The 27,140-nt window shown below is 44.5% G+C and overlaps 1 protein-coding gene across 1 annotated transcript in view; it reads left to right on the forward strand.

The window, feature by feature from the left end:
- The window catches only part of PARP8 (poly(ADP-ribose) polymerase family member 8), a 216,765-nt gene that overhangs the window by 96,611 nt on the left and 93,014 nt on the right, over window positions 1-27,140 (forward strand). The window contains exon 4 of the mRNA XM_075269267.1: window positions 10,602-10,688. Within this exon, the coding sequence (XP_075125368.1) occupies window positions 10,602-10,688 (87 nt within the window). The remainder of the gene's footprint in view (window positions 1-10,601; window positions 10,689-27,140) is intronic.

Here is a 27,140-nt window from a genome sequence, read left to right on the forward strand (position 1 = left end):
CGCTAACCACCCACATGCGCAAGCCTTGAACGTGCACATCTCCAGCTTGTGGAAACTCCGGCCTTCCGGGACCTGATGGCAAGTGCGGCACCTCGCTATGCCGTCACTACTTCTCCCGGTGTGTTATCCCCGCCTTGCACCAGCATGTGTCACTCAACATCAGACGGGCCCTAAGTTCCGCGCTTTACACAAAGGTCCACTTGACCACCGACGCGTGGACAAGTGCATGCGGACAGGGATGCTACATTTCACTAACGGCACACCGGGTGAATGTAGTTGAGGCTGGGACTGGGTCACAAACTTGGCCAGTGTATCTCGTCTCCCCGCCTATCATTCCTGGCAGGGGCTCTGAAACAACACCCTCCTCCTCCTCCGCCTCCATTAAATTGACTCCAACTACGAGCTGGAAACGTTGCAGCACTGGCGTCGGTAGACGTCAGTAGGCTGTGCTGAAGCTCATCAGCTTGGGGGACAGACAGCACACTGCCTCCGAGGTGAGGGATGCCCTCCTCGATGAGACGGCAATATGGTTTGAGCCGCTGCACCTGGGCCCAGGCATGGTCGTGTCTGATAATGGCCGGAACCTGGTAGCAGCTCTGGAGCTTGCCAGCCTCCAACATGTTCCATGCCTGGCCCTCGTCTTTAACCTAGTGGTGCAAATTTTTTTTAAAACATACCTAAATGTGCACGAGCTACTGGTGAAAGTGTGGTGCTTGTGCGCCCACTTTCGCAAGTCTACAGTAGCCGCTGCTAGCCTCAAAAAACTCCAGCAACGCCTGCATGTGCCTGAACACCGGCTGTTGTGCGATGTCCCCACACGCTGGAACTCAACATATCATATGTTGAGCAGAGTGGTTGAGCAGCAGAGACCTTTGATGGAGTACCATCTCCAAAACCCTAGGGTACCACAAAGTGAGCACCCTCAGTTTCTCAACCATGAGTGGCCATGGATGGGAGACCTATGTAAAATCCTACGGGTGTTTGAGGAGTCTACCAAGAGGGTCAGCTGTGACGACACACTAGTGAGCGTTACAATCCCGCTCTTGTGTGTGATGCAAGAATCCCTCATTGCCATCAGGGATAACGCAGATCACACTGAGGAGTCAGGGATAGCAGCAGAATCGTCACAGCAAGAGACTAGCTCTACACACCTGTCCGCTTCACAGCATTTAATGACGGAGGAGGAGGATGAAGACGTGGCAGATGATATGATTGTGACACAGGAGGCTACCGGGGAAGTTCAATGTGTCCCATTCTTGCAGCGCGGATGGGGTGAATGGGAGGAGGAGGAAGAGGAGGAAATGGAGAGTGACCTTTCCGGTGGGAGCAGCAAAGTCATGCCAAGTAACACTCTGGCACACATGGCTGACTTCATGTTGGGGTGCTTTTCAAGTGACAAGCGCGTAGTCAAAATAATGGAGAGCAACCAATCCTGGATATTTGCAATCCTTAACCCCCGGAATAAAAGTAACATCTCGTCTTTTATTCCGGTAGAGGGGAGGGCCAATCGCATTAATGACTGCCACAAGCAATTGGTGCAGAACATGATGGAGATGTTTCCATCAAGTGTCGTTGGCGGCAGAGAGGACAGTTCCTCCATGAGGCGAACAAGTGCCGTCCGGTCCACACCCATAAGGGGTACACTGTCTAAGCTCTGGGACACGTTAATGGCACCCCCTCGCCAAACTCCCGCCACTGAGGGGTCTAGTGTCACCAGGCGGGAAAAGTATAGGCGTATGTTGCGGGAATACCTGTCCGACCACAGCCCTGTCCTCTCCGATTCCTCTGCGCCCTACACATATTGGATGTCGAAGTTATACCTGTGGCTTGAACTTGTCCTATATGCCTTGGAGGTGCTGTCCTGTCCTGCTGCCAGCGTACTATCTGAAAGGGTTTTCAGCGCAGCCGGTGGTATCATCACGGATAAGCGCAGCCGTCTGTCAGCTGATAGTGCCGACCGGCTGACTTTCATCAAAATGAACAGCCACTGGATAGAGCCTTCATTTTTGTGTCCGCCAGTGTCAAGCACCCTAACATGAATTGTCATGTCTGCACTCAACCTCTACAATTCCTCCTCATATTCCTCCACCATCTGCATTGCACAATTCTGATCCTTCTAGGCTCAATCCACCCTGATTTCCCCAAACTCTGCTGGTTAGAGACTGAATCCACCATGATTTCAACAAACTGTGCTGGCTAGAGGCTGAATCCACCCTGATTTCCCCAAACTCTGCTGGTTAGAGGCTCTACTCATTCCAAGGGCCAAAAACACTGCTGGTACAAGGCTCAACTAAGTTAAAGGGCCTAAAACTCTGCTGGTAAGAGGCTGAAGTCACCTAAAGGGCCTCAATCTCTGCTGGGAGCTCAGCTTATGGGCCTCTAACTTAATTTAGAAGGGCTCATGTTAAGGGCCAGGAAAGTGAATTTTACCACATCACACACACACATCCACAATGACAGTTAAGGGTGAGGGCTGTTGGATTTCCCATTGTCTATTCCATCTGTGGTTGTCATGGGCAACGTGATTTAAAGGGGTGCTTGTTAAGGTTTCATTAGAGTAAAATTTGTGTCCATCCAATTGGGGAGGAAAAAAGGTTTCCAGGTATTTTTCCACTTTCATAGTGGGTTTTTTGAGTGTGGAAAGTGTCTAGTTGATAGGCTGTGATGTTGGGGTAAAACTGTGACTTGGGCTTGTTAGATGCCCCCAGACATGCTTCCCCTGCTGTCCCAGTTGTATTCCAGAGGTGTTGGCATCATTTGCTGAGGTGTCATAGTGGACTTGGTGACTCTCCTGAGTCGAACATTGGTTTCCCCCTAAAAGAGTATTTTTCCCCATATAATGGGGTTCGCTCATCTCTAATCCCTTAAAGGGGTTGCGCGATAATAGACATGTTTTTCCTATCCATTTACAGCTATAGGACTCCTGGGATTGTAAAAATCAGCAGTATCCACATCCCCATAAAAGTGAATGGAGAGCCGGTCATGCACTAGTTCACCGGTGCAATGTTCACAAGGAGGCCTGTGACCTTGTCCTGTTGATCATTGGGGGACCTGGCCAGCATATCCATAATCCCCAATGGTTGGACACTTATCCCCTGACCTATACATAAGGGATATGCGTCCATAACAACACAACCCCTTTGACGTGCCTTCTATTTTAGGTATTTTAGTCTTAATAATAGGATTGTAACGTCTTAGGTGTAGACTTTGCTGTGTAAATCTGAAGGGCGCTCATTTTGTCAATTCTGAGTAATCGGAGCAATATTATTTTCTTTATTTAGTGAGTTAGAGTTTTTCTATTAGTATTAATAGCGATACTAATAACCGTAAGACTTGGGCGGAATATATTTAGAAACTTTCATGTAACACGATGCCAAGGAAAAAGTTGTTTTCTACAGAAACCAGCCATATATTGCAGAACCGAAGATGGAAAATTTGCATTTTAAGAACAATTTCCAAAGACCTGTTACTGGTTGTAATCCCGTGCCTGACTGCACCGTGACGTGTGCACTGAATATACAATACTGGTAGTGTATAATAATAGTTGTAGAATTAGTAATTTGCCAGCTACAAGTACGTGGCGGCCATTCAAGAGAATAGACATTCAAGGCCAGTTTTGCCAGAATGATACTTATTTTAGCAGGTTTCCTTTATTGCTCATTTGGGTTAACCCATTCTAAGACCTTTATTTGGGCATATTGGACGGGATTAGGATATAGTCAGAATTATTATTAAAGCAGCAATACATGTAGGAAAAAAACTTGATTTTGGTGGGACCAGACAACCATCATATGTGTATGGCACCTACCCAAACTCTCCAATAGATTATCTAAGAGGAAAGAATAATTGCCGTAACCCAGATAGAGGGAACCGAAGGATGGGAGTAGTAGTGGTGGATGATGCGCCACCTGCTAAGCCAAGCAAACTCAACCAAGCCCCCAGCCCAGTCCTGGTCCATACACTGATGGGGGGGAGAAGGTAAAATGTTTGTGGTGGACAAACAAGAATCAAAGAAGCTTTATTGGCACGTCTGAATAGATATTTGGCATTGCCAAGGCAAGTAAAGTGTGTGTGTGTGTGGGGGGGGGAGTTGGGGTTGGGGGGGATGGTGGGTATGGGGGGGTTGGGTGGGTGATTTGGGGTATAATAGACTTTGGGGTCTCATCTTCCCCTTAGTTGGTGGCACGTGGACACATATTGGGCAGCGATCTCCACAGTGGACTCCTGTTCTCCCAGTAGGATGTAGAGTTTCCTCTTCTTGTCTGCTGATGTGAAGTCTGGGATGTGGGCAGAGAGTCTTGGGAAGTAGACCCGCCCTCACAGCTGAATATTTGGTTAGATCATAGGTGGTTCACCTATGACCTAATGACTTAGAACCTAACAAGTCCAGAATGCTTGTGTAAAAGACTTGTTTTTGGAAATATTAGATAAGCACCGCCATGGAGCCTGATATCAGAAATGTATTTCTTATGGCCCATTCTGGAGTCAACTGCTTTGGGTTCCATGTGGGATATAATACAGACATCAGAACTGTTCCCCTACTGCTCATCTGTGCTGTGGGACCACACAATCATATATCCATGGCCTATCTTAAGGAAAACAAGTTCTTGGACAATCCCTTTAAGTCTAGGCTGGTGATGTGCTAAATAGAAGACAAGAAGAACAACCTGAAACAGGAAAGGATTCATTTGAAAGTATTGCATAAAGGATTAAAGGGGAAGGCGGCATTTATGGTGCTCTATTTTCACATCTCCCGACTAAGACTTTGGGTAGTTTATTTGATGTGCTAGCATCTTATAGATGTAAGTGGCTTTGGTAAATGAAGCTGAACTGTTGACGAAAATAAGGGTTTCTAGAGAAAATATAAAAAAAAGTGATGTGACTACAGAGTATCGTAACTTATTAATGTGCAACGTAACACAAGCTGATGTTTACTGAAGAAGAGAACTGCAATATTTCCCTATAGTCCTGTCTTCTGTACTGTACAATTGCAGGGTATTGCAGTTTATTAAAGTACATTGATGATATATGAAAATTCTCCTACAGTAGGGACTACTGGACTGAGAACCACCAAGTCAGGAACATTTCCTCTGAAATGTGTCAACTGTGAAGTCCCGTGACAGTATGCTTAAGGATAGAATGTGCAGGCCATACAGATACAATGTATCAGCCACACATACCCTATAACAATATGTCAGTTACATATACCTCCTCCATCACCATCAGATTGTTTGAAAGCCATAGACGATCCCATTAAAATGTGTTAGTTACAGATGCCCCATAACAATGTGTCAGCCACAGATGCCCCATAACAATATTGTAGCTACAGATGCCCCATAACAACATGTTATCTACAGATGTCCCATAATACTATTCTACCTCCAGAGCAATAGCCTAGCTACAGAAGTCCCATAACAATATCTTAGCTATAGAAGCCCCATAGCAATGTGAAAAAATACACATAAACTACAGTAATATATTCTCTTAACGCTGTGTACTAGACATAGATGCACCCATTACAATGTACTAGCTACAGATGCCCCATAACAATATGCCGGACACATATACTCCATAGTAATGTTCCAGCAACGTACACCTCCATAAACTTCACCAACATATCCCTTCAAAGAAATTTGCTAGCCAAATATGCCCCCATAAAAATGTGCTATGTACCCATAAGGATGTGCCAATCCGAGATGCCCCATAACAATGTGTCAGCTATATATTTATATATGTTCCATACAAAAGTGACATATGTCTGGTCCCAAAAATTCCAGTTATAGGTTCACCTATATGTACCAGATGTCTATTGCCCCAGACGGCCCCATAAATTCTCACACATAGCTTTCTAGTCAACCTCATTGTGGCTTCCAATCTTTGTAGCTGCAATTGGCTAGACAGTAATTGACATCTGACAGATCTTGCCATAGATTCCTTGACTGCTTCAAGCTACACTGCCTGGCCAAAAAAAAAGTCGCGAGTGTTAATATTTAGTTGGGCCACCATGAGCACGAATAACAGCACGCATCCGTCTCGGCATGGAGTCTATAATGTTCTGTAGAGTAGACTGGGGGATTTTGATCCAATTCTCGAGTATCAGGGAGCCCAGGTTACGCAGATTCGTTGGGGGTGGTGAGTGACAGCGCAGGTTCCTTTCCAGCACATTCCAGTGTTTCGTGTGCTTCTCGTCGCACCCGGACACGACCATCACTCTGGAACAATGTGAAACGTGATTCATCTGACCACATGACCTTTCTCCACTGCTCTAGGGTTCAATCCTTGTGGTGTCTTGCAAATGACAGGCGCCGATGTCTGTTGGTCTCTGTCACCAATGGCTTTCGTGTGACGACACAACTGTTGAGACCCATTCCTTTGAGTTCTCGTCGCATTGTTCGCTCCGAAATGTGCCGCTCCGTCGAGTTGAACATCTGTGTGAGCTCAAAGGTGGTTTTCCAGCGGTTATTCTTCACCAGTCGCTTTAGGGACCTACGACCTCGAGTTTCGAGTATAGTCTTACGCCCACACTTTCCATGGTTGGAGGGGGTTCTCCACCATCTCGCCATGCTCGTATGATATGCTGAACAGTTCTCTGTCCGATACCAGTTACTTCGGCTATCTCCTTGGTCGATTTGTTGGCCTGATGCAATCCAATGACTTGCCCCTTCTTGAAGGCACTAACATCTCTCCCTCTGGTAGCTCTTCCGTTGGTAGACATCGCTTCACACCTTTAATTATGATCTGCACTTGACAGGCTACAACTCAATGATATATATTCAAGAATATATGCAAATTCCTGTCATGAACAGTTCATAATTATATCAGGGGTGGAACGGTACCTTATTGAACAAAGCGACTTTATTTTTGGCCAGGCAGTGTACATTCACATCTACAAGGAGGACTTTTTCCTCTGCTGGTCTCCGTTTTAAAATGACGTCCACCTGATCGACCAAATTATTTGAGTGGTCCACCAGAACAACAGAAAGGCAAAGCTATTGTGAACCTAACATCAGCTGCAGAGTCCACAGCTCAAGACGTTAGAACCACTGATAAGTCATCAGTATGTGATCTGTCGGGGTTCAATACCCGGACCCGCACAGAACAGCTGTTCTTGCAACCTCTAGTTGCCGGAAACTGCTAGTGGACAGGCAACGTGTGTTGTCTACTCCTATTTATGTAATAGGACCAAGGTCGGAATTTCTCTGGAACCACCACTATGCAAGGGGCACGGCCACTTTGCTGCCCCTATTACATGACTAGCAGCAGTACTGCTGGTGATCCACAGCCTCTCGCAACGTCCGGCACTTGGAGGACGCTAGAACAGATGATCTGAGAGTCCGACTCCGACAGATCACTTAAAGATGGTCGGTTATCAGTATCAAAAATCAGTTTGGGGCCAGAAAACCCCTTTAATACATCTCCCCCTAGTTCTTCAGGCTATTTAAACCTTGCTATGGATCCATCTATATCTTTATATCTTGCACATTACACTATTGATCACAGAACATTGAATTACTTTTCTAGTAAAGTGAGGTGTATAAATTATAAAACGCCGGGTTCTCTGTATCTGCTAATAAACAAGAAACGTGCGATCAATATATGTTTTCCAGGAACAATTAATACATGGATGGATATCTAAGACGTTGACAGCTTTGAGATAAATGTATCATTTACATTACAAACACAATTGCTACTCTGTTATAGCTGTAGCATCGCAACGACCCAGATACAGTCATGAAAGTCCACCCTCTCTAAACTCTATGGTTTTATGTATCAGGATAGAATAAAAATATCTGGTCCTTAGAAGGTCTCAAAATTTGGTAAATCCAACCTGAAGATGAACAACAACACTCAACAGATTCACTATGTCAAGATTACAGATGGCGAACATCCCGAGAATCGTTTTGTTTCGGGATTGGGTGGCTCGGGTTTTTGAGTCAAGTTCAGATAGAACTAGAGATGAGCGAGTAGTACTCGATCGAGTAGGTATTCGATCGAATACTACGGTATTCGAAATACTCATACTCGATCGAGTACCACTCACTATTCGAATGGAAAAGTTCGATGCAGAACCAGCATTGATTGGCCGAATGCTATACAGTCGGCCAATCAACGCTGGTTCTTCTCCTACCTTTAGAAGTCTTGTCCGTGCAGCTTCCCCGCGGTGTCTTCCGGCTCTGAATTCACTCTGCCAGGCATCGGGCCTGGGCATAGCCGACTGCGCATGCCCACTTGTAGTTCGGGCATGTGCAGTCGGCTCTGCCCAGGCCCGATGCCTGGCAGAGTGAATTCAGAGCCGGAAGACGCCGCGGGGACGCTGCACGGAGAAGACTTCTCAGAGGATCCAGCCCGACCCTCACTCGTGGACTTGGTAAGTATAATTTGATCGAATGTTGCCTACCCCTGAAACGAGCATTTTCCCCCCCATAGACTATAATAGGGTTTGATATTCGATTCGAGTAGTCGAATATTGAGGGGCTACTCGAAATGAATATCGAACCTCGGACATTTTACTGTTCGCTCATCTCTAGATAGAACCATAAGTGAACTTATTATACTCTTGGGTCTCAGGTTGGTGTATAAAAGTAAAAAAAAAAACATTCATACTCACCTTCTGTTACCCCTTTTAGGCCTCCTCATGGCATGTGGCGCTCTCTCTCTCTCGGTGAAGTCATGCACCTGAGGTCAATGCCCGTGATTGGGCCTCAGCGGTCACATGGGATGCCAAGGATCATGATGTTCATCATGCTCTTGTAACCACTGGGGCCCAGTTACAGGCCTCAGCAGAGAATTTAGGTGAATGATGTCACTAGGAGAGCTCTGAAGGCCAAAGAGAGGTAACAGAAAGTTATTTTCTCTCTCCTCTCCCGGGCCTCCATCTGAAGAGATCCCAGACTTTAATTTGTTTACTAATTTAATATTTAATTTACTACATTTCATGTCCCAGTGGCCATTTTAGTCTGTCCATTAAAAACTGAATAATTTGGAATCTTCCAGTTAAACTCAGATCGAAATGCAAGAAGTTGTTTGCCCCTCTCTAGATATTATTCAACAAAAATGAAGCCAAAATGGAGAAAGCCATGTGAGAAAAAACAAGCCCATCCATGAATCAATAGTTGTAGCATAGAGATGAGCGAGTAGTGAAATATTCGTTATTCGATTCGAGTAGACCTAATTCTATAGACTATTCGATCGAATATCGAATCCCATTATAGTCTATGGGGGAAAAATGCTCGTTTCAGGGGAAACCAAAATTCGACTAATTGGAGTCACCAAGTCCACAAAGACACCCCAGGAAATGATGCCAACACCTCTGGAATGCAACTGGGACAGCAGGGGAAGCATGTCTGGGGGCATCTAACACACCCAAGTCCCAGTATTACCCCAATATCACAGCCTAACAACTACACACTTTCCAAACTCAATAGAACCTCTATAGAAAATGGAAAAATACTTGGAAACCTTCTTTCCTCTACATTGGTATGGACAGAAAGACAAATCTTAAGCTAAAGAAACATTAGCATGCACCCCTTTAAATCACGTTGCCCATGACAATCACAGATGGCATACGCAAGGGGGAAATTTTTCGATGCCTCCGTTGTCCTACTTCCTTTCCCACCTCCCCTGCGCAGTTATTGGTGTAAAAAAAAGTGCCAGAGAAGGTGGGAGGGGAATCGAATTTTACTGCTTTTACCACGTGGTATTTGATCGAGTACGAATATTTTGAATATCGTAGTATTCCATCGGATATCTACTTGATCGATCGGTATTCGCTCATCTCTATTGTAGAACCATCTTTGGCAGCAATAACTTGTAGTAATGGTTTCTGTATGATTTTCCAGTCTCTTACAACGTTCTGGCCCACTCTTAGTTACAATGTTGCTTCGGTTCATTGAGGGTTATGAGCGTTCATTGATACACAATCACAACACAGCATTTTAGTTGGCTTTACATCTGCACTTTGACAACCTCTTGATTCCTGTCATTTTCAGCCATTCTGGCGCAGATTTGCTGACACATTTGGGATCATTGTCCTGTTGCATGAATCTGTTTTGGAGCAGCAGCTAGAGACAGTGCCATCTCTGCCTGCTCGGGCAACTGATTATTTTGTCTTTTTAGATATTTCTAAGATAATCTATAAGAGTGACTATTAGAATACTGTCAGGGAGTGTTCACTTTCATCTTCTTACAGGCACTGTGTCATCAGCAGTAGCCAATGATAGAAGTGTATCTGGCTCAGTGGTTAGCACTGATTCCTTGCAACACTGGAGTCCTGGGATCAAATCCTGACAAGGACAAGTTCTTCATATGTTTGGTGGGGTTCCTGTACGTACTCCGGATTCCTCTCCCATTCTCTAAAATCATACTTAGATGGTGGCCATATCCCTGTAGAATATAATGGTGTTGTGTAAGTAAGCAATAGGAATATCACATCCTGCTTGTGCCAGTTTACAGAATTTTATCTCTTGGCCTTGTCTTCATCTACGTACAGATTTTTTTTGTAGTCATTGTGTGTGACTTTAGTCCCAAGTCTGTAAATATATCCTATTACTATAAGCACAAGTTTCCATTTTACAGGTTTCCTTATTGTGTCTTATCCACAGATAACACCTATGTGTCCAGTTCAGAAAACGATGAAGACGTGTTAGTTACTACAGAACCCATCCCAGTCATCTTCCACAGGATAACAGGTAAGAATCATGTACCTGCCATAAAAGTTACTTCCGTTTTTGTAAGTTAAGGCCGGTGGCCCCAGCAGTCCCCTACAGTATCTGCAAAGTGGAAGGGATTCTGGTTAATCCCATCCACACATGGCAGAAAAGTATCTGCAGTGAACATGCTGCAGTTTCAAAAACTGTTGCCTTTTTTGTAAATGGCAGCAGGTCAACTATATGGCTACGGAAACGCCAAAGGTTTACGTATAGATGTAATGGAAGCAGAGAAAAATTCTGCAGACTTTCTGTAAAGAAAACGTTGCGAACAAAAATTTTATGTGATACCACCGCGATCTTCCTCGTGGGGCAATAACCTAAAAAAGTTTTCTGGGACCATCATCAGATTGGGAAATCCGGCATCAAATACCCCCACGATCAGCTGCCCTCTGTACTACGTACCTACTACACTTTACTTTGTACCGTACATGTGCTCGAATTGGGACAAACTTCAAACAGGCCATGTAACCAATGGAAGTGACATCGCTGCCTGTAAAGTTGAAGTGGAGCTCAAACTACAGACGGAGAAACACGTCAGGACTCAGAAGCCACCAATTTCATATTGATGTCTACTCCTAAGGATAGGTTAGGCTTGATTAACATCTGTGCATAGGTTTCCATTTGGGGGGGGGGGGGGGGTCCGCTTGGGGACCCCCCCCAGTGGAAACCTAATCCGCATAAAAAAAAGTGGCTATCTTAGAAAACCCAAAGACCCAAAAGAATATAATGGGGACTATAATGGGGTCACTCGGTTTCTCGAATATGAATTTCCCAAATGCAGATGTGAACTGGGGCTTATCAATATTTAAGACCCAGAAAATGCCTTCTAGGGAAAGTTCTCACAGTGGCAACATTTTCCGCCATGTGACTTTTTGGCACGGCTACCCTCAATAGGATACTGATGCATTGCATCGGCATCCTGTCGCAGCATGAATAGACCTAAGCAGGAGGGAGTCTCAAGCTGTGGACGCCGCCGCTGACACACACACGCAATATGCGTGAAGATAGCGCATACCGCTTTTTTTCCCCGCTAGCTGAAAAAAATCACTAGTGGGGAAAAACAAACAAGTGACTCCCATTGAAATGAATGGGAGACATTTTTGCAGGTGGACTTTGAGGCGCATTCTGCGTCTAAATCCGCCTTCAAAATACTCTCGCTCTTTGTTTAAACAGGGCCAACACGTGACTGCAGTAGCCGGCCCGCGACTCTAGGGGTCATGCGCGGTATTATTTATATCATACTTGTATGATGTACCACACTTGACCACTGCAGTAGAGATGAGCGAACACTGTTTGGATCAGCCATTCCGAACAGCACGCTCCCATAGAAATGAATGGAAGCACCTGGCACGTACACTTTGCCGGCAGCCAGTCGCCGTGCCAGGTGCTTCCATTCATTTCTATGGGAGCGTGCTGTTCGGAACGGCTGATCCGAACAGTGTTTGCTCATCTTTGCACTGCAATCCCCGCAACCAATTTTTTTTTTTTTAACTGTATACCATGTCCCTTCCTTGGCCATGTATGACATTCGTCTGATAACACCTTTAAGAATATTCCGTCATTACAATTATCTGCACATTATTACGACCCATGTATCAGTCTGGCCATCAGCGGATGCTGAACGTTGCGTTTTTTGCTAGGGCGTCATGAGAAGGCCAATACTGAATGTGCTGGCCAAGACCTAAACTGGACAAATGCTGTGAGATTGTAACCATTCGTTTTTATTTGCTGGCATGGACTATCAGACTGGCAGATGGTCAGTGACTGCTGCCGGATTACCGTATATTTATTGCGTAGGTCGGTGACTGATAGAGCAGTATATATGTGTATACAGAGCGAGGAACATAATGTGTGCACATCCCGAACTCCGCGTCAGGTTTTATTTTTTTAGTTATTTTAATTTAAAGAGGACACATCAGATTTTATGTTTTTGTACTGAATACTTCTAACTCCAAAACATCTTTTCTTACAACTCGGTATTGCTCCGTTCCTCTGTTATTCCTCCTAGAAACATATTAATAAATTGACAACTGGGTGTTACCAGCAGGGGGCGTCCAATCAGTGAGACACCTCTTTGACAAGGGAAGTGGTAACGCCCAGTTGGCAAATGTCTCCTGCAGACTGCTGTATTAAGGATTTATGTTGAATGGATGTTGCGAGCATAGTATGATTTGCTTCTAGAGAAGAAGGCAAGCCTATAAGGGCACCATAATGGATAGGTTCACATATATTGGATTTTCATGTCCAAATTTGTTTCAAATCCAATGACAGCCCATGTTCAGTGCACGTGAATGGATTGGCAGAATATGACGGTGGGCCGTATACCCAATGCACATGACCTAGTACGCTGTCCGATATGGGGCCGAGTTTGCAGCAGGATGCACCTGGATGACACTCAGAGTGACATCTCTCCAAGTGCGTTCTGTGATGTACTAACCTACTGATAAGTGAATGGCAGGACCCCAGGGCGAATTTTTGACATGGGCTCCCCCCGACAGACGCTGAAGACCTCACCAACCAACCTCCTCCCTCGCATTCCTGCATGCACTATTATGCCCCATAGTGGCCCCTGCACACAATATTATGCCCCATAGTGGCCCCTGCACACAGTATTATATTCCATAGTGGCCCCTGCACACAGTATTATCCCCATAGTGGCCCCTGCACACAGTATTATGTCCCATAGTGGCCCCTACACACACTATTATGTCCCATAGTGGCCCCTACACACACTATTATGCCCCATAGTGGCCCCTGCACACAGTATTATGCCCCATAGTGGCCCCAGTACACAGTATTATTCCCCATAGTGGTCCCTGCACACAGTATTATGCCCCATACTGACCCCTACACACCTTATTATGTCCCATAGTGGCCCCAGCACACAGTATTACTGCCCCATAGTATCCCCTACACACACTATTATGCCTCATAGTGGCCCCTGCACACAGTATTATGCCCCATACTGACCCCTACACACCTTATTATGCCCCATAGTGGCCCCTGCACACAGTATTATGCCCCATTGTAGACACCCATATACAATTATTATACTATGGGGTCTTTTCAGACTCCAGAGTATAATAACCGGAGACCCAGGGAAGGATAAAAACATTAAAAAAACACTGTTACTTACCTATCCCGGCGCTCCCTGCTGATTTTGGCCCTCTTCACTGACATATGGGACGTCATATGACGCGGGCCTGCGTCACGACGCATAAGGACGCAGGCCCCCGGCCATGTGATGTCAGGGAAATCACTCAAGTAGGCCTGAAGCCTGCCTGGAGGTAAGTATCAGTGATTTTTATGTTCTCTTACCTCCCCTGGGCCTCCAATCATTATACTCGGGGTCTGAAAAGATGTCCTGGGTCCTGTGGCAGCCGATACCGCTGCTACCCACTATACACAACTGCACTATGCATGAGTACTACATTTTTTCCTAAAATAATAATAATGGTAAAAATAATTTGATGTAACCTTCTTTATACTCAATATACTGCACGGTAACACAAAGCCAGAAATGATATGAATCTATCCCGAATCTCCGCACCATTCTATACACACAATGTAACAATAGATTAATAGTGCACATTGCACAAACCAGATTTACACCTCCATATCAGAAGACGGCTGTAATACTCTTCTAACTCCAGCCGTTACAGAACAAATGTATTTGACCTCAACTTTTGCAGTATGTGAAGAACAATATAATATCTTTAGAGCTTCTTTGGTAATGTGCTGGATATAAGAGGCGCACATTGTCCTCTAAGTAACCACTTTGGCCCATCTTAACTGGTGAGGACTGTAAGGAGAGATATATAATAAGTTATACATGCAGACTGAATTTCCAGGCGTTTAGGGTAGCGATGATATTGTAGATGCCTAGATATTAAGGTACCCTATTAGGTTGTCGTGCATTCTGTACGTTTATTGGACCTTTCTGTTCTGTATAACCTGAGGCCAGGTGCGGACTATCCTCGGAATATACAGTATAGTATTTAGAAAGCGTTGTCATGCACTAATGGAAATCTCTATCCATCTAGAAATTTTAATAATGACTATTTAGTTTAAGAAATATTTTATACCTAAGGGTGCAGTGGCGTCTCTAAGAATGGCGGCGCTACATGTCGAACTTTTGACATAGTCCACCCCCGTCCGACGCCAAAGACCCCGACCGCACAAATTATTATGCCCCATAGTGGCCCCTGCACACAGTTTTATGCCCCATAGTGACCCCTGCACACAGTATTATGCCCTATAGTGGCCCCTGCACACAGTATTATGTCCCTTAGTGGCCCCTGCACACAGTATTATCCCCCATAGTGGCCCCTGCACACAGTATTATGTCCCATAGTTTCCCCTGCACACAGTATTATCCCCCATAGTGGCACCTGCACACAGTATTATCCCCCATAGTGGCCCCTGCACACAGTATTATGTCCCATAGTTTCCCCTGCACACAGTATTATTTTCCCTAGGTCCCCTGCACACAGTATTATGACCCATTGTGGACACCCATGACCAATTATAATACTCTGGGGTCTTTTCAGATGCCAGAGTATAATAATCAAAGACCCAGGGGAGGATACAAACCTAAAAAACACTGTTACTCACCTCTCCCTGGCATCAGTGCGGTCCCTGCTGATGTTGGCCATCTTCAATGACGTACGGGATGTCACTTGACACGGGCCTGCATCACGACGCATAAGGACGAAGTCCCCGGCCATGTCACATCAGGGACATCACATAAATGGGCCTGAAGCCTGCCCAGAGCCCAGAGAGGTAAGTAAGACTTTTTTAAATGTTCCCTAACCTCTCCTGGGCCTGCGATCATTATACTCGGGGTCTGAAAAGACCCCCGAGTATAACGGCCTATTTTTTTTTTAAAACGCAGCGGTAGAAGCTGTCGCTGGGCCCCCTAATGTCACGGGCCCTGAGGCAGCTGCTACTGCTACTATCCAGATAGTTACGCACCTGAAAGGGTGTAACAAGAAAGAGCATACCAAACTTCTGACTGGGTCCTCTATGAGCAGTTACCCAGCCCGTCTTACTGAACATTTACCAGTACAGATACTTCCCCACTTTAGACCTCATGGATCCCCCGAATCCAGATCTGTAACCTTCTCTTACCATACCCATGGAGCTTGTTATCATCTGTTGTTGTTCTCTTCTTGTGGCTGTTGTAGTGTAGGGCCTCCTATTCATGTAGGGTGGGATGCTGGCTCCTTGGATACACCTGTGGCTGCATTGTAGTTCACTCTTCAGACCCTAGTGAATTCCTTGCATGGTCCTGGCCCTTGAGTTGTCTCTTAGCTCCTCTGACTTAGGTCCTCATTGGTTGGCATCTGCCACTTGGTTGGGTGGCTGGTCCTGATGAACTTGACTGGCAACATAATCTAGGCTGGGGATGCTAGGTGAAGAGTTCTTTTTTTTTCAATAATTTAATTTACATGTCAATAAAGGGGGCCCCCTTACCAATGAGACATGGTCCTATCTAGGACCCCAGCAACCCCTACAGTTATGCCACCGTATACACTTGAAATACTTACTATAATAACAAGCCTGCGTTAAAAAAATGCTTTCTTAAATATTACTTTCAGAGGTGATAAAAAAGTGTAATTCCCTTAGGACCATTAAAATATTACAAAGAGAACCATCCATGCTCTTGTATTACATGGACAGCCAACTCCTTTACAGTAAATGATAGATGTGCAATACTTCATTTCTCCTGCGGAGGAGCTGTAGAGAAATTACCGTATTTTACGGACTATAAGGCGCACTGGACTATAAGCCGCATTGCCCATGAGCGCCTTATAGTCCGTCTCGGTTCATATATAAGGCGCACCGGACTATAAGCAGCAGTCCGGTGCGCATTACATCTTATTGAAAGCGGCGGCAGGCAGACTTTGCCAGCGGCCGCTTAACCCCCCGCGTGCCAGCCGCTTCTATTGGAAGCGCTCGGCAGGCGAGGAGGGGCTCTATCAGCAAAATCATGCTGATAGAGCCCAACCGTAAACGTTAGGTTAAACTACCCCCTCCCCCCCCCCCGTTTTAAAATAAAAGCCTGAAACAGAATGTCAAACTTACCGAGCGGTGCAGGGTGGGCGGGCATTCAGGCCTCCTCTTCCTCCGATGTTCCGTCCTCCTCCGGCGCTCGCAAGCTGATAATGGCCAGGGCAGTAGAAGCATTATGATATTGCGCATGCGCCCCGGCCATTATCAGCGAGCGCCGGAGGAGAAGGATGGAACATCGGAGGCAGAGGAGGCCTGAATGCCCGCCCGCCCGCCCTGCACCGCTGGGTAAGTTTCACGTTCTGTTTCAGGCCGGCGTGACAGCAGGGCTGCCGGACACTTCCTATTCATTTCTATGGGAGCCGACATGCGAGCGCTCCCCATAGAAATGAATGGACTGCTTTTTTCCATTCATTTCTATAGGGAGCGCTCGCATGCCGGCTCCCATAGAAATGAATGGGAAGTGTCTGTCCATTCATTTCTATGGGGAGCGCTCGCATGCCTGCTCCCATAGAAATGAATAGGAAGTGTCCGGCAGCCCTGCTGTAACGCCGGCGTGTACGGCTGTGATACACGCCGGCGTTCGGTAGTGTGAATGCACCCTTACGGTGCCTTTTATGTATGTATGGAAGCGGCACGCAGTCTTTGCCGCCGCTTCCATCCATATATAAGCCGCACCGGACTATAAGCCGCACTTACGATTTCTGAGGAAATCGTAGGTTTTTATGTGCGGCTTATAGTCCGGAAAATACGGTAAACACTGGCTGCCAGAATCCTGTACAGATTCAAGGCTGGTCACTGTGGATACCAGTTGTAGATCACCTTTTGATCATCTTATCTTTGAGGTGACTCTTCTAACAAAGAGATTGTCCAAAATAGAGAGCCTATTCAGTGACTTATAATACCAGACCCAATAATGTGTAGGGTTTGATATGACTAAATACCCATTGTAAGGTTTGGTACTGCCATGTCATCTTCAGATCTTAAAGGGTTGCCAGTTTGTACATAGTTACTGAATCTTCTTCTCCATCTTATAGAACATGTATAGTATCCTTGAACCATGGCTTGTAGTGTATGGGTGATGCGGAACTGTAATAGTCATAAATACAAGGAAACCTAGACCCGTATGACAAGTTCTGAAGATGTTTGTGTTGCAGACTGCCAAGTCCGTACTTACTATTCAGGTATATGGAGTCGTGGAACTTTAACCTGGGGCTATCGGTTCAGAAAGACATTCTGAAGTGTCCATTACTCAGTAATAGCCTGTATATACAGACGTTTGGATATAGCCATTGCTGCGGAAAGACCCGGTGTCAGATATTAAAGGCAAATTCATTACCTTAAAAAATCAGCTCTATAGGGTCGATTATATGTATTGAAGAACGTATTGAATTGCTGGAAGTTGTCCCAGATGGCTCATTGACAGTAGTCACATACAGTCCTGTAGAGGCTGTTATCTTTGCAAAAGGAGGATGTACTAAATATTAATGTCACTTTTCTGTTGAGGTGCCCATATTTTTGCACCGGTCAAATTTTGGTTTAATGCATATTGCGCATTTTCTGTTAGTACAATAAACCTCATTTCAATCCTGAAATATTACTGTGTCCATCAGTTATTAGATATATCAAACTGAAATGGCTGTTGCAAACACCAAAATATTTAGAACTAAAAATGATTAAGCTTAATAGGGGTGCCCAAACTTTTTCATAGGACTGTATTGTAATTGATAAATCATGTTCAGAATACGATTTAGTGTATGTAAAGGGGAGTCAGCCATTGACACCTCTGGGGGCTTATCTAACTTGAGCACAGAGGTGTTCTCTCCCACAACATCCATCTGCCATTGGGGGAAATTCATGACACACCCCATAGACATTAGTTGGGCAACCGGTTCTGACAATATCGGCAGGGTCAGCCGTCAATAATATAATGTCTATGACCAGTTCAGTCAATGGCAATAGCAATAAACTATGACATTAAAGGGGTTTCCAGGAATTTTTTTTACTTAGGGTCTAGATGGGGACCAACAGCTGTTCACAATGGCTTCCAATGCTTGTACTATACATTGCACAAAGCCGGGAGAAAATGGCTCTGATCCCTGTATAATGGATGGAATCTGCCTGTTATCCCCATTGATCAGAAATGTATTGACTGCCATAATTAAGGGGATATTGTCACTCCTTAGGGAGACCACCATGTAGGTGTGTGGCGTCTTATTAAGCCATAGACGCTCCACTGTGAGGGATCATGGGAAGAAGATGCAAATCTGTCTTCCCCTTAACCCTGTCTAGAAGCCTCTCACCTCTGCCAAGTCAGTCTTCTCTATGCCGGGCTGAAGAGATCCAAATAGATTGAAACAGCTGTCCTTGACTGAGAGACTGTACTTGGTAAAATCCCACATCATTGCAGCAAAGGCCTCTGGGAAGGTCAGGCATGATGTTAAAGGGAGTGCCCCCTAGTGGGTTGCTTGACTGCCATAAGCATAAAAATTCCTGGACAATCCCTTTAAGCTATAAAGTCCTTCTAGACAATGTCTCTGGTCGATCTGTTTCAGTATATTTTTTATATTTTTTTTCCTTACTTTTATTTTCGTGTTCTTTATTAATATTTTTCTTTAAATTATTCACTAGTCTCTGTGTACGGTTTGGTTATTGATCAATGCTTGACCCTCACTAGGTGCATCAGCTTCCTTGAAGTTCAGTGATTCTCAGCAGGGATTCCTTGGAAACCCAACGTGGGACCTTTACACTATGGTTGGGAAGGACCATCTTTTGGTGTATAATTATTTGGTAGGGGTGTCCCAAGGAAACTTTTTTTTTTTTACGGGGGTGCCCTGAACCTAAAAAGGTTGGGAAACACTATTCTAGTCTATGATTTTGACTCTTCCAATGATTGTGATAGACCAGCTTCTTCTTCTACTATCTCTTATCTCATAGGATGGTGTACACTACTTGCAATGTGTGCTGAATGTCATTATAACTTGTCATAGGCGGAGTCATTTTGTTGTCTACCCTGTTTTAACAAGAAGTGGTAAATGTTGGGTAAAATATACATATAAGTTCACTTTTCATTTCTAGATGGCCTGTCATGGCCTGCATAAGACCATCCACCGATGTCTGTTACCTTGCCTTGAATGTGGTTAAAGGGATATTCCCATCTCAGCCATTCCAAACATGGATGAGATGGGAATATTGTACTCCTTCCCCAGACCTAGGAATGAACTGGTTACAGAAATAAGCGAAAGTGATTGTTATACTCTATTTCCTAAGAGTTACAAAAAGAGTGTAGCACTGAGCTTTGCTGCGTCCATCACTCCCAAACTTACAGAAATAGAGTCGCTCATTCCGTTAGGCTAGGAGATACGGAAACAGCACAGAGCAGCGCTGCCCAACTGATCCCATTGGTATTGCCCTAGGGATCAGGAATTAAACACAGTTATTCTCATCTTGGCAGCAAGTTTTTATAACCATTAAAGGACTACAATTTCTTATAATACCAATTCAATGCATATGCCACATACACAATGAATGGCCACATACACAAACTTAGAGCATATCATCTTGTGACAGAGTATTATGTTTTATTTATTTATTTATTCATTCATTCAAAAAAAAAAAAGCTGGTCATCTTGTGCCAACTATCTCACGGTACAGTGAGCAATACGGAAATGTAAGGCAATGCACCTCTGTAGCTATTAGCTCTGGCAAAAGTGGAGGTTGATTGCAATAAATAGTCCCCTCTGATATACACATGACTTTTGGATATGGGATGTCCCTCACTCCTTCCTAAAACCACCCAAACTACAGTAAGTATTGACTTTGGAATAAATGCACAAAACACTTTATTTTGGGTGTCAAAATGGCCACAGCTTTATTAAACTCACAGAAGTAAAATAATGACAGAAGGAGTCAGGTGAAGTGCTAGACCATTGGGATTCACGAATACTGTGAGATCCCCAGCTGTCTGACATACAGCACCCGGCCAGACAGCAATAAATAAATAAAGGGGGGCAGCACGCTCCGGCTTGCAATTCTAGCAGAGCCAGTACACTTTAAGGGCACCAACGACCCTGTGCTTAACCACTGTGCCCGCCCCTGGATGACGTTCCTATTCCGACATCCTTCAGGCTGGCCATTTCCAAAGCTCAGCCTGTTCACCACCATGAGGTTTAACCTCCTCTATTAGTTAAAATAAGTCTACAATAACTTGCCTGCAACTTCCACCTGACTCTTCAACCGCCACAGAAGAGGCCATTTGACACCTTAAATGGACTCAACCGCCACCAAACTGATTAGGAATGCTCTAGCCTCTAGAAACCTTATATACCACAAGTCTCCATACCATCTTCCCTACAGTACAATACAAGCTATGAATGTGGCTAAAAAATGCAGTTAGAAACTACTAAAAAGAAATAGGACTACAATACTGAAATTTCCATAAACCAGTATACACGGGGAATACCGCCATACCACAAAAATGTAATTGCCAACCATTTCTGCACATAAGTATATACTTCCCCCTTATGAGGTGTGAGGTCCCACTTATGGTGGCAACTATATACATATGATATAGATGTATATACCACGTACGAAATAACACCTCTGCAAGGAACTGCCACTAAAACTAGAACTGTCGATTTAGCTCCATTGGCAACCCTATACACTGCCGGGAAAGACATAGAGAGTATAAAGAAGGGTAGAGAAAATTACTTGCTGTGCGTCAGCTTCACCAGATACTACAGCAACTCCAGGGGACTTACTGTATTGAAATAACTCACCATCGTTGTTTGATGGGTGCCAAGCACATCAACAATAAAACAAGCCATTAAATGATGCTTAGCATGATGAGAATAAGCCCATGATCAGCTCGAGATACAGAAGTCTGTGAAGGCAGCGTGAGACCCTTTCCCGTCATCTCTCATTCATTGTCAGAGTACTTGATGACCTTTACCCTTAGCCGCATGCACCGACCCAAGGGCACCCAAACCGAAATTCGAGGCTGAAATTCTCTTCTTTGCTGGACATGAGCCAGCACCATCCTGATGCTGCCCGTTCCGCAAGGGGGGGGGGGGTTGCAGGCCTATATGACTCCGGCACACAGAGCATGTGGTCATCATAGTAAGCAGTGCTGGGTTCCATTCGCTAACTGGCTGCGATAGACACTCTACTGCAACAACGGCGGTATCAAACTGTTGGCAACCTTAAGAGAATATAAGTTGGTCAATATAAGCGGTCAAATACCTTCACTAAGATAAGTACAAATCAACAGAAAGGGTCCTTGAAGCTATAGATTGTTATCAAAAACATGCCCCCTTTTTTTTTTTTTAAATAAATATTTTTCTCTCACTCTCCAGCCGCAACCAGCACCAGCTCGGAGGGCTCAATTTAGTGCACAGGCATGTGAAAACTGATAGCCATGACCCTAGGGACGTACCCTAACAGAGTCTTCTTAAAATTAATTGGTTTGCCATAACCAGGGGTCCATACCTTTGATGGTTACCCCTCCACACCAGGGGGCCATACTTCCGATGGCTACCCCTCCACACCCAGGGGGCCATACCTCCGATGGTTACCCCTCCACACCCAGGGGGCCATACCTCCGATGGTTACCCCTCCACACCCAGGGGGCCATACCTCCGATGGTTACCCCTCCACACCAGGGGGCCATATCTCCGATGGTCACCTCTCCACACCAGGGGGCCATACCTCTAATGGTCATCCCTGCACTGGGCTACACCCGAGGTGGTTGCCCATTATTGGCCAAATTATAAGTAACTTCAAGGACCCAGTAAAAAAAAAAAAAAAAAAAAAACATATTTAATGTCAATGGTGCAAATTATATTGCACAACAATAGCTATAGTTTAGGATTATATTTAAGAAAATAAATTAATAAATAACTATATTACATTCTGTTAAACACGCGTGATCAAGCTTGTTAGTGTATCGCAAACAACCTGTTACACAGTGGCTTGGAAGCACTTGTGTGTGTCTCAGTCCTAAGCCACCAGGCCCTTTAGGGTTACATAATAAGGCAAGGCCAGTGATAGTAACAAAGTAAAACACCGGTCTAAAAATTGGAGATCCAGACACACATGGTCATCTCTTCTACCTGTACTAGATCACTCAGCTAGTTAGACATGTATGTACAGTATTGTACTTATGTTGGGACTATGCATGCAAATCCCTTTACATATATATTCATACAGCACCATGAAATTAAAGGCTCTAAAAGAAATATAACTTATAAGAACTTAACTTAAAAGAAAGAATAACTTAAGTCTCACCCCACTGTTTAAGCAATAATATTAAGTAATACCAGCTCCAGAATAATTCTGACCCATGTAGGTAATACAGAAAAACTTAGCAGCTGTCAGTGGGTACATTATACTGTTATAGGACACCACTGAGAAATAACCCATCACATAGTATACGACATGGGACCGGCTGCATTATATGATGTAACATATAATAATGGTAATCTATATACTTATTTGGATACAGACTGTAAATGCTCCTAAATGAAGGGCTACACGGGAAGACTAAGAAATACAATAATCCGATGCATTATTTGTCTGATATCCATTGTCTAAATGTGTTGGGCCCTAATACGGAGGTCATAAATAGAGCATTAGATGCCATATAAGGAGGAGGAAATAATAACACAAGCACTTAACTATTCCGGATACAAACCCCTTCCTGTTGAGGGGGAGGTCCTTGGAGCTACAAAAGTCTGGCTGCCAATCTGTTCCACCACACCAAATTACCCCCAGCCGCAAGCACTGGCCCAGGAGCACCATAACACCCAGAATAGCAGATACCACATATAATAACCCACTCCCCTGGACACCACCCAGCAGGAGCCCATAGACCAGCTAGACCAAGGTAAATTAATATTAGGGGAAACTAACCACCATGTTTCCCCACCTCCGAAAATTTCAACCAACTCCAAGGACCCCCTCACCCCCCCCAATTAAAATTAACCTTTATACAGTACCTTCTATAGGAAGGGTTAATAGTAACACAAGCGCTAAACTTCTCTGAATACAAACCCCTTCTCATGAGGGGGAGGTTCTTGGAGCTACAAAGTTCTGGCCGCCAATTTGTTCCACCACCAATTTACCCCCAGCCGCAAGCACTGGCTCAGGGGCACCATAACACACAGAATGGCAGTTTTCCATATATAATAACCCACTCCCCGGGACACCACCCAGCAGGAGCCCAAAGACCAGTCAGACCAAGAGAAATAATCCCAGGGGAAACCAACCACCATGTTTCCCCACCGCTTACAATTTCAAACAACTCCAAGAACCCCTCACCAACGGTATAGCCAGTATACACAGTATGACCTGTATACAGCCCTGAGAAATTACATAAAAATTAGAGATGAGCGAACAGTGTTCTATCGAACTCATGTTCGATCGGATATTAGGCTGTTCGGCATGTTCGAATCGAATCGAACACCGCGTGGTAAAGTGCGCCATTACTCGATTCCCCTCCCACCTTCCCTGGCGCCTTTTTTGCTCCAATAACAGCGCAGGGTAGGTGGGACAGGAACTACGACACCGGTGACGTTGAGAAAAGTAGGCAAAACCCATTGGCTGCCGAAAACATGTGACCTCTAATTTAAAAGAACAGCGCCGCCCAGGTTCGCGTCATTCTGAGCTTGCAATTCACCGAGGACGGAGGTTTCCGTCCAGCTAGCTAGGGCTTAGATTCTGGGTAGGCAGGGACAGGCTAGGATAGGAAGGAGAAGACAACCAACAGCTCTTATAAGAGCTAAATTCCAGGGAGAAGCTTGTCAGTGTAACGTGGCACTGACGGGCTCAATCGCCGCAACCCAGCTTTCCCAGGATCCTGAATGGAATACACTGTCAGTGTATTCCCGTATACCCGATATATACCCCGATACCCGTTCCAACGGTGTGCCCCCCCACCTTCACCCCAGAAATACCCTGCAAGTCCCCTAGCAATAGAATTGGGGCTATATACACCCACAATTTTTACTACTGGTATACAGTGCCATTGTCTGACTGGGAATTCAAAGAATATATTGGGAATACAAATACCCTCATTTCTTGCTACTGCCATATAGTGCCAGTGTCTGACTGGGAATTCAAAGAATATATTGGGGTTACGTGCACCCACAATTTTTACTACTGGTATACAGTGCCATTGTCTGACTGGGAATTCAAAGAATATATTGGGAATACAAATACCCTCATTTCTTGCTACTGCCATATAGTGCCAGTGTCTGACTGGGAATTCAAAGAATATATTGGGGTTACGTGCACCCACAATTTTTACTACTGGTATACAGTGCCATTGTCTGACTGGGAATTCAAAGAATATATTGGGAATACAAATACCCTCATTTCTTGCTACTGCCATATAGTGCCAGTGTCTGACTGGGAATTCAAAGAATATATTGGGGTTACGTGCACCCACAATTTTTACTACTGGTATACAGTGCCATTGTCTGACTGGGAATTCAAAGAATATATTGGGAATACAAATACCCTCATTTCTTGCTACTGCCATATAGTGCCAGTGTCTGACTGGGAATTCAAAGAATATATTGGGGTTACGTGCACCCACAATTTTTACTACTGGTATACAGTGCCATTGTCTGACTGGGAATTCAAAGAATATATTGGGGTTATAAATACCCTCATTTCTTGCTACTGCCATATAGTGCCAGTTTCTGACTGGTAATTCAAAGAATATATTGGGGTTACGTGCACCCACAATTTTTACTACTGGTATACAGTGCCATTGTCTGACTGGGAATTCAAAGAATATATTGGGGTTATAAATACCCTCATTTCTTGCTACTGCCATATAGTGCCAGTGTCTGACTGGGAATTCAAAGAATATATTGGGGTTACGTGCACCCACAATTTTTACTACTGGTATACAGTGCCATTGTCTGACTGGGAATTCAAAGAATATATTGGGAATACAAATACCCTCATTTCTTGCTACTGCCATATAGTGCCAGTGTCTGACTGGGAATTCAAAGAATATATTGGGGTTACGTGCACCCACAATTTTTACTACTGGTATACAGTGCCATTGTCTGACTGGGAATTCAAAGAATATATTGGGAATACAAATACCCTCATTTCTTGCTACTGCCATATAGTGCCAGTGTCTGACTGGGAATTCAAAGAATATATTGGGGTTACGTGCACCCACAATTTTTACTACTGGTATACAGTGCCATTGTCTGACTGGGAATTCAAAGAATATATTGGGAATACAAATACCCTCATTTCTTGCTACTGCCATATAGTGCCAGTGTCTGACTGGGAATTCAAAGAATATATTGGGGTTACGTGCACCCACAATTTTTACTACTGGTATACAGTGCCATTGTCTGACTGGGAATTCAAAGAATATATTGGGAATACAAATACCCTCATTTCTTGCTACTGCCATATAGTGCCAGTGTCTGACTGGGAATTCAAAGAATATATTGGGGTTACGTGCACCCACAATTTTTACTACTGGTATACAGTGCCATTGTCTGACTGGGAATTCAAAGAATATATTGGGAATACAAATACCCTCATTTCTTGCTACTGCCATATAGTGCCAGTGTCTGACTGGGAATTCAAAGAATATATTGGGAATACAAATACCCTCATTTCTTGCTACTGCCATATAGTGCCAGTTTCTGACTGGTAATTCAAAGAATATATTGGGGTTACGTGCACCCACAATTTTTACTACTGGTATACAGTGCCATTGTCTGACTGGGAATTCAAAGAATATATTGGGGTTATAAATACCCTCATTTCTTGCTACTGCCATATAGTGCCAGTTTCTGACTGGTAATTCAAAGAATATATTGTGGTTACGTGCACCCACAATTTTTACTACTGGTATACAGTGCCATTGTCTGACTGGGAATTCAAAGAATATATTGGGAATACAAATACCCTCATTTCTTGCTACTGCCATATAGTGCCAGTGTCTGACTGGGAATTCAAAGAATATATTGGGAATACAAATACCCTCATTTCTTGCTACTGCCATATAGTGCCAGTTTCTGACTGGTAATTCAAAGAATATATTGGGGTTACGTGCACCCACAATTTTTACTACTGGTATACAGTGCCATTGTCTGACTGGGAATTCAAAGAATATATTGGGAATACAAATACCCTCATTTCTTGCTACTGCCATATAGTGCCAGTGTCTGACTGGGAATTCAAAGAATATATTGGGGTTACGTGCACCCACAATTTTTACTACTGGTATACAGTGCCAATTTCTAACTAGGAATTCAAAATGCGCAAGGCTCCCGGAAAGGGACGTGGACGAGGCCGTGGGCGAGGTCGGGGGAATGGTTCTGGGGAGCAAGGTAGCAGTGAAGCCACAGGGCGTCCCGTGCCTACTCCTGTGGGGCAGCAAGC

The sequence above is a fragment of the Leptodactylus fuscus genome, chromosome 1 (assembly GCF_031893055.1).
Source record: "Leptodactylus fuscus isolate aLepFus1 chromosome 1, aLepFus1.hap2, whole genome shotgun sequence".
NCBI classification, from domain to species: Eukaryota; Metazoa; Chordata; class Amphibia; order Anura; family Leptodactylidae; genus Leptodactylus; species Leptodactylus fuscus.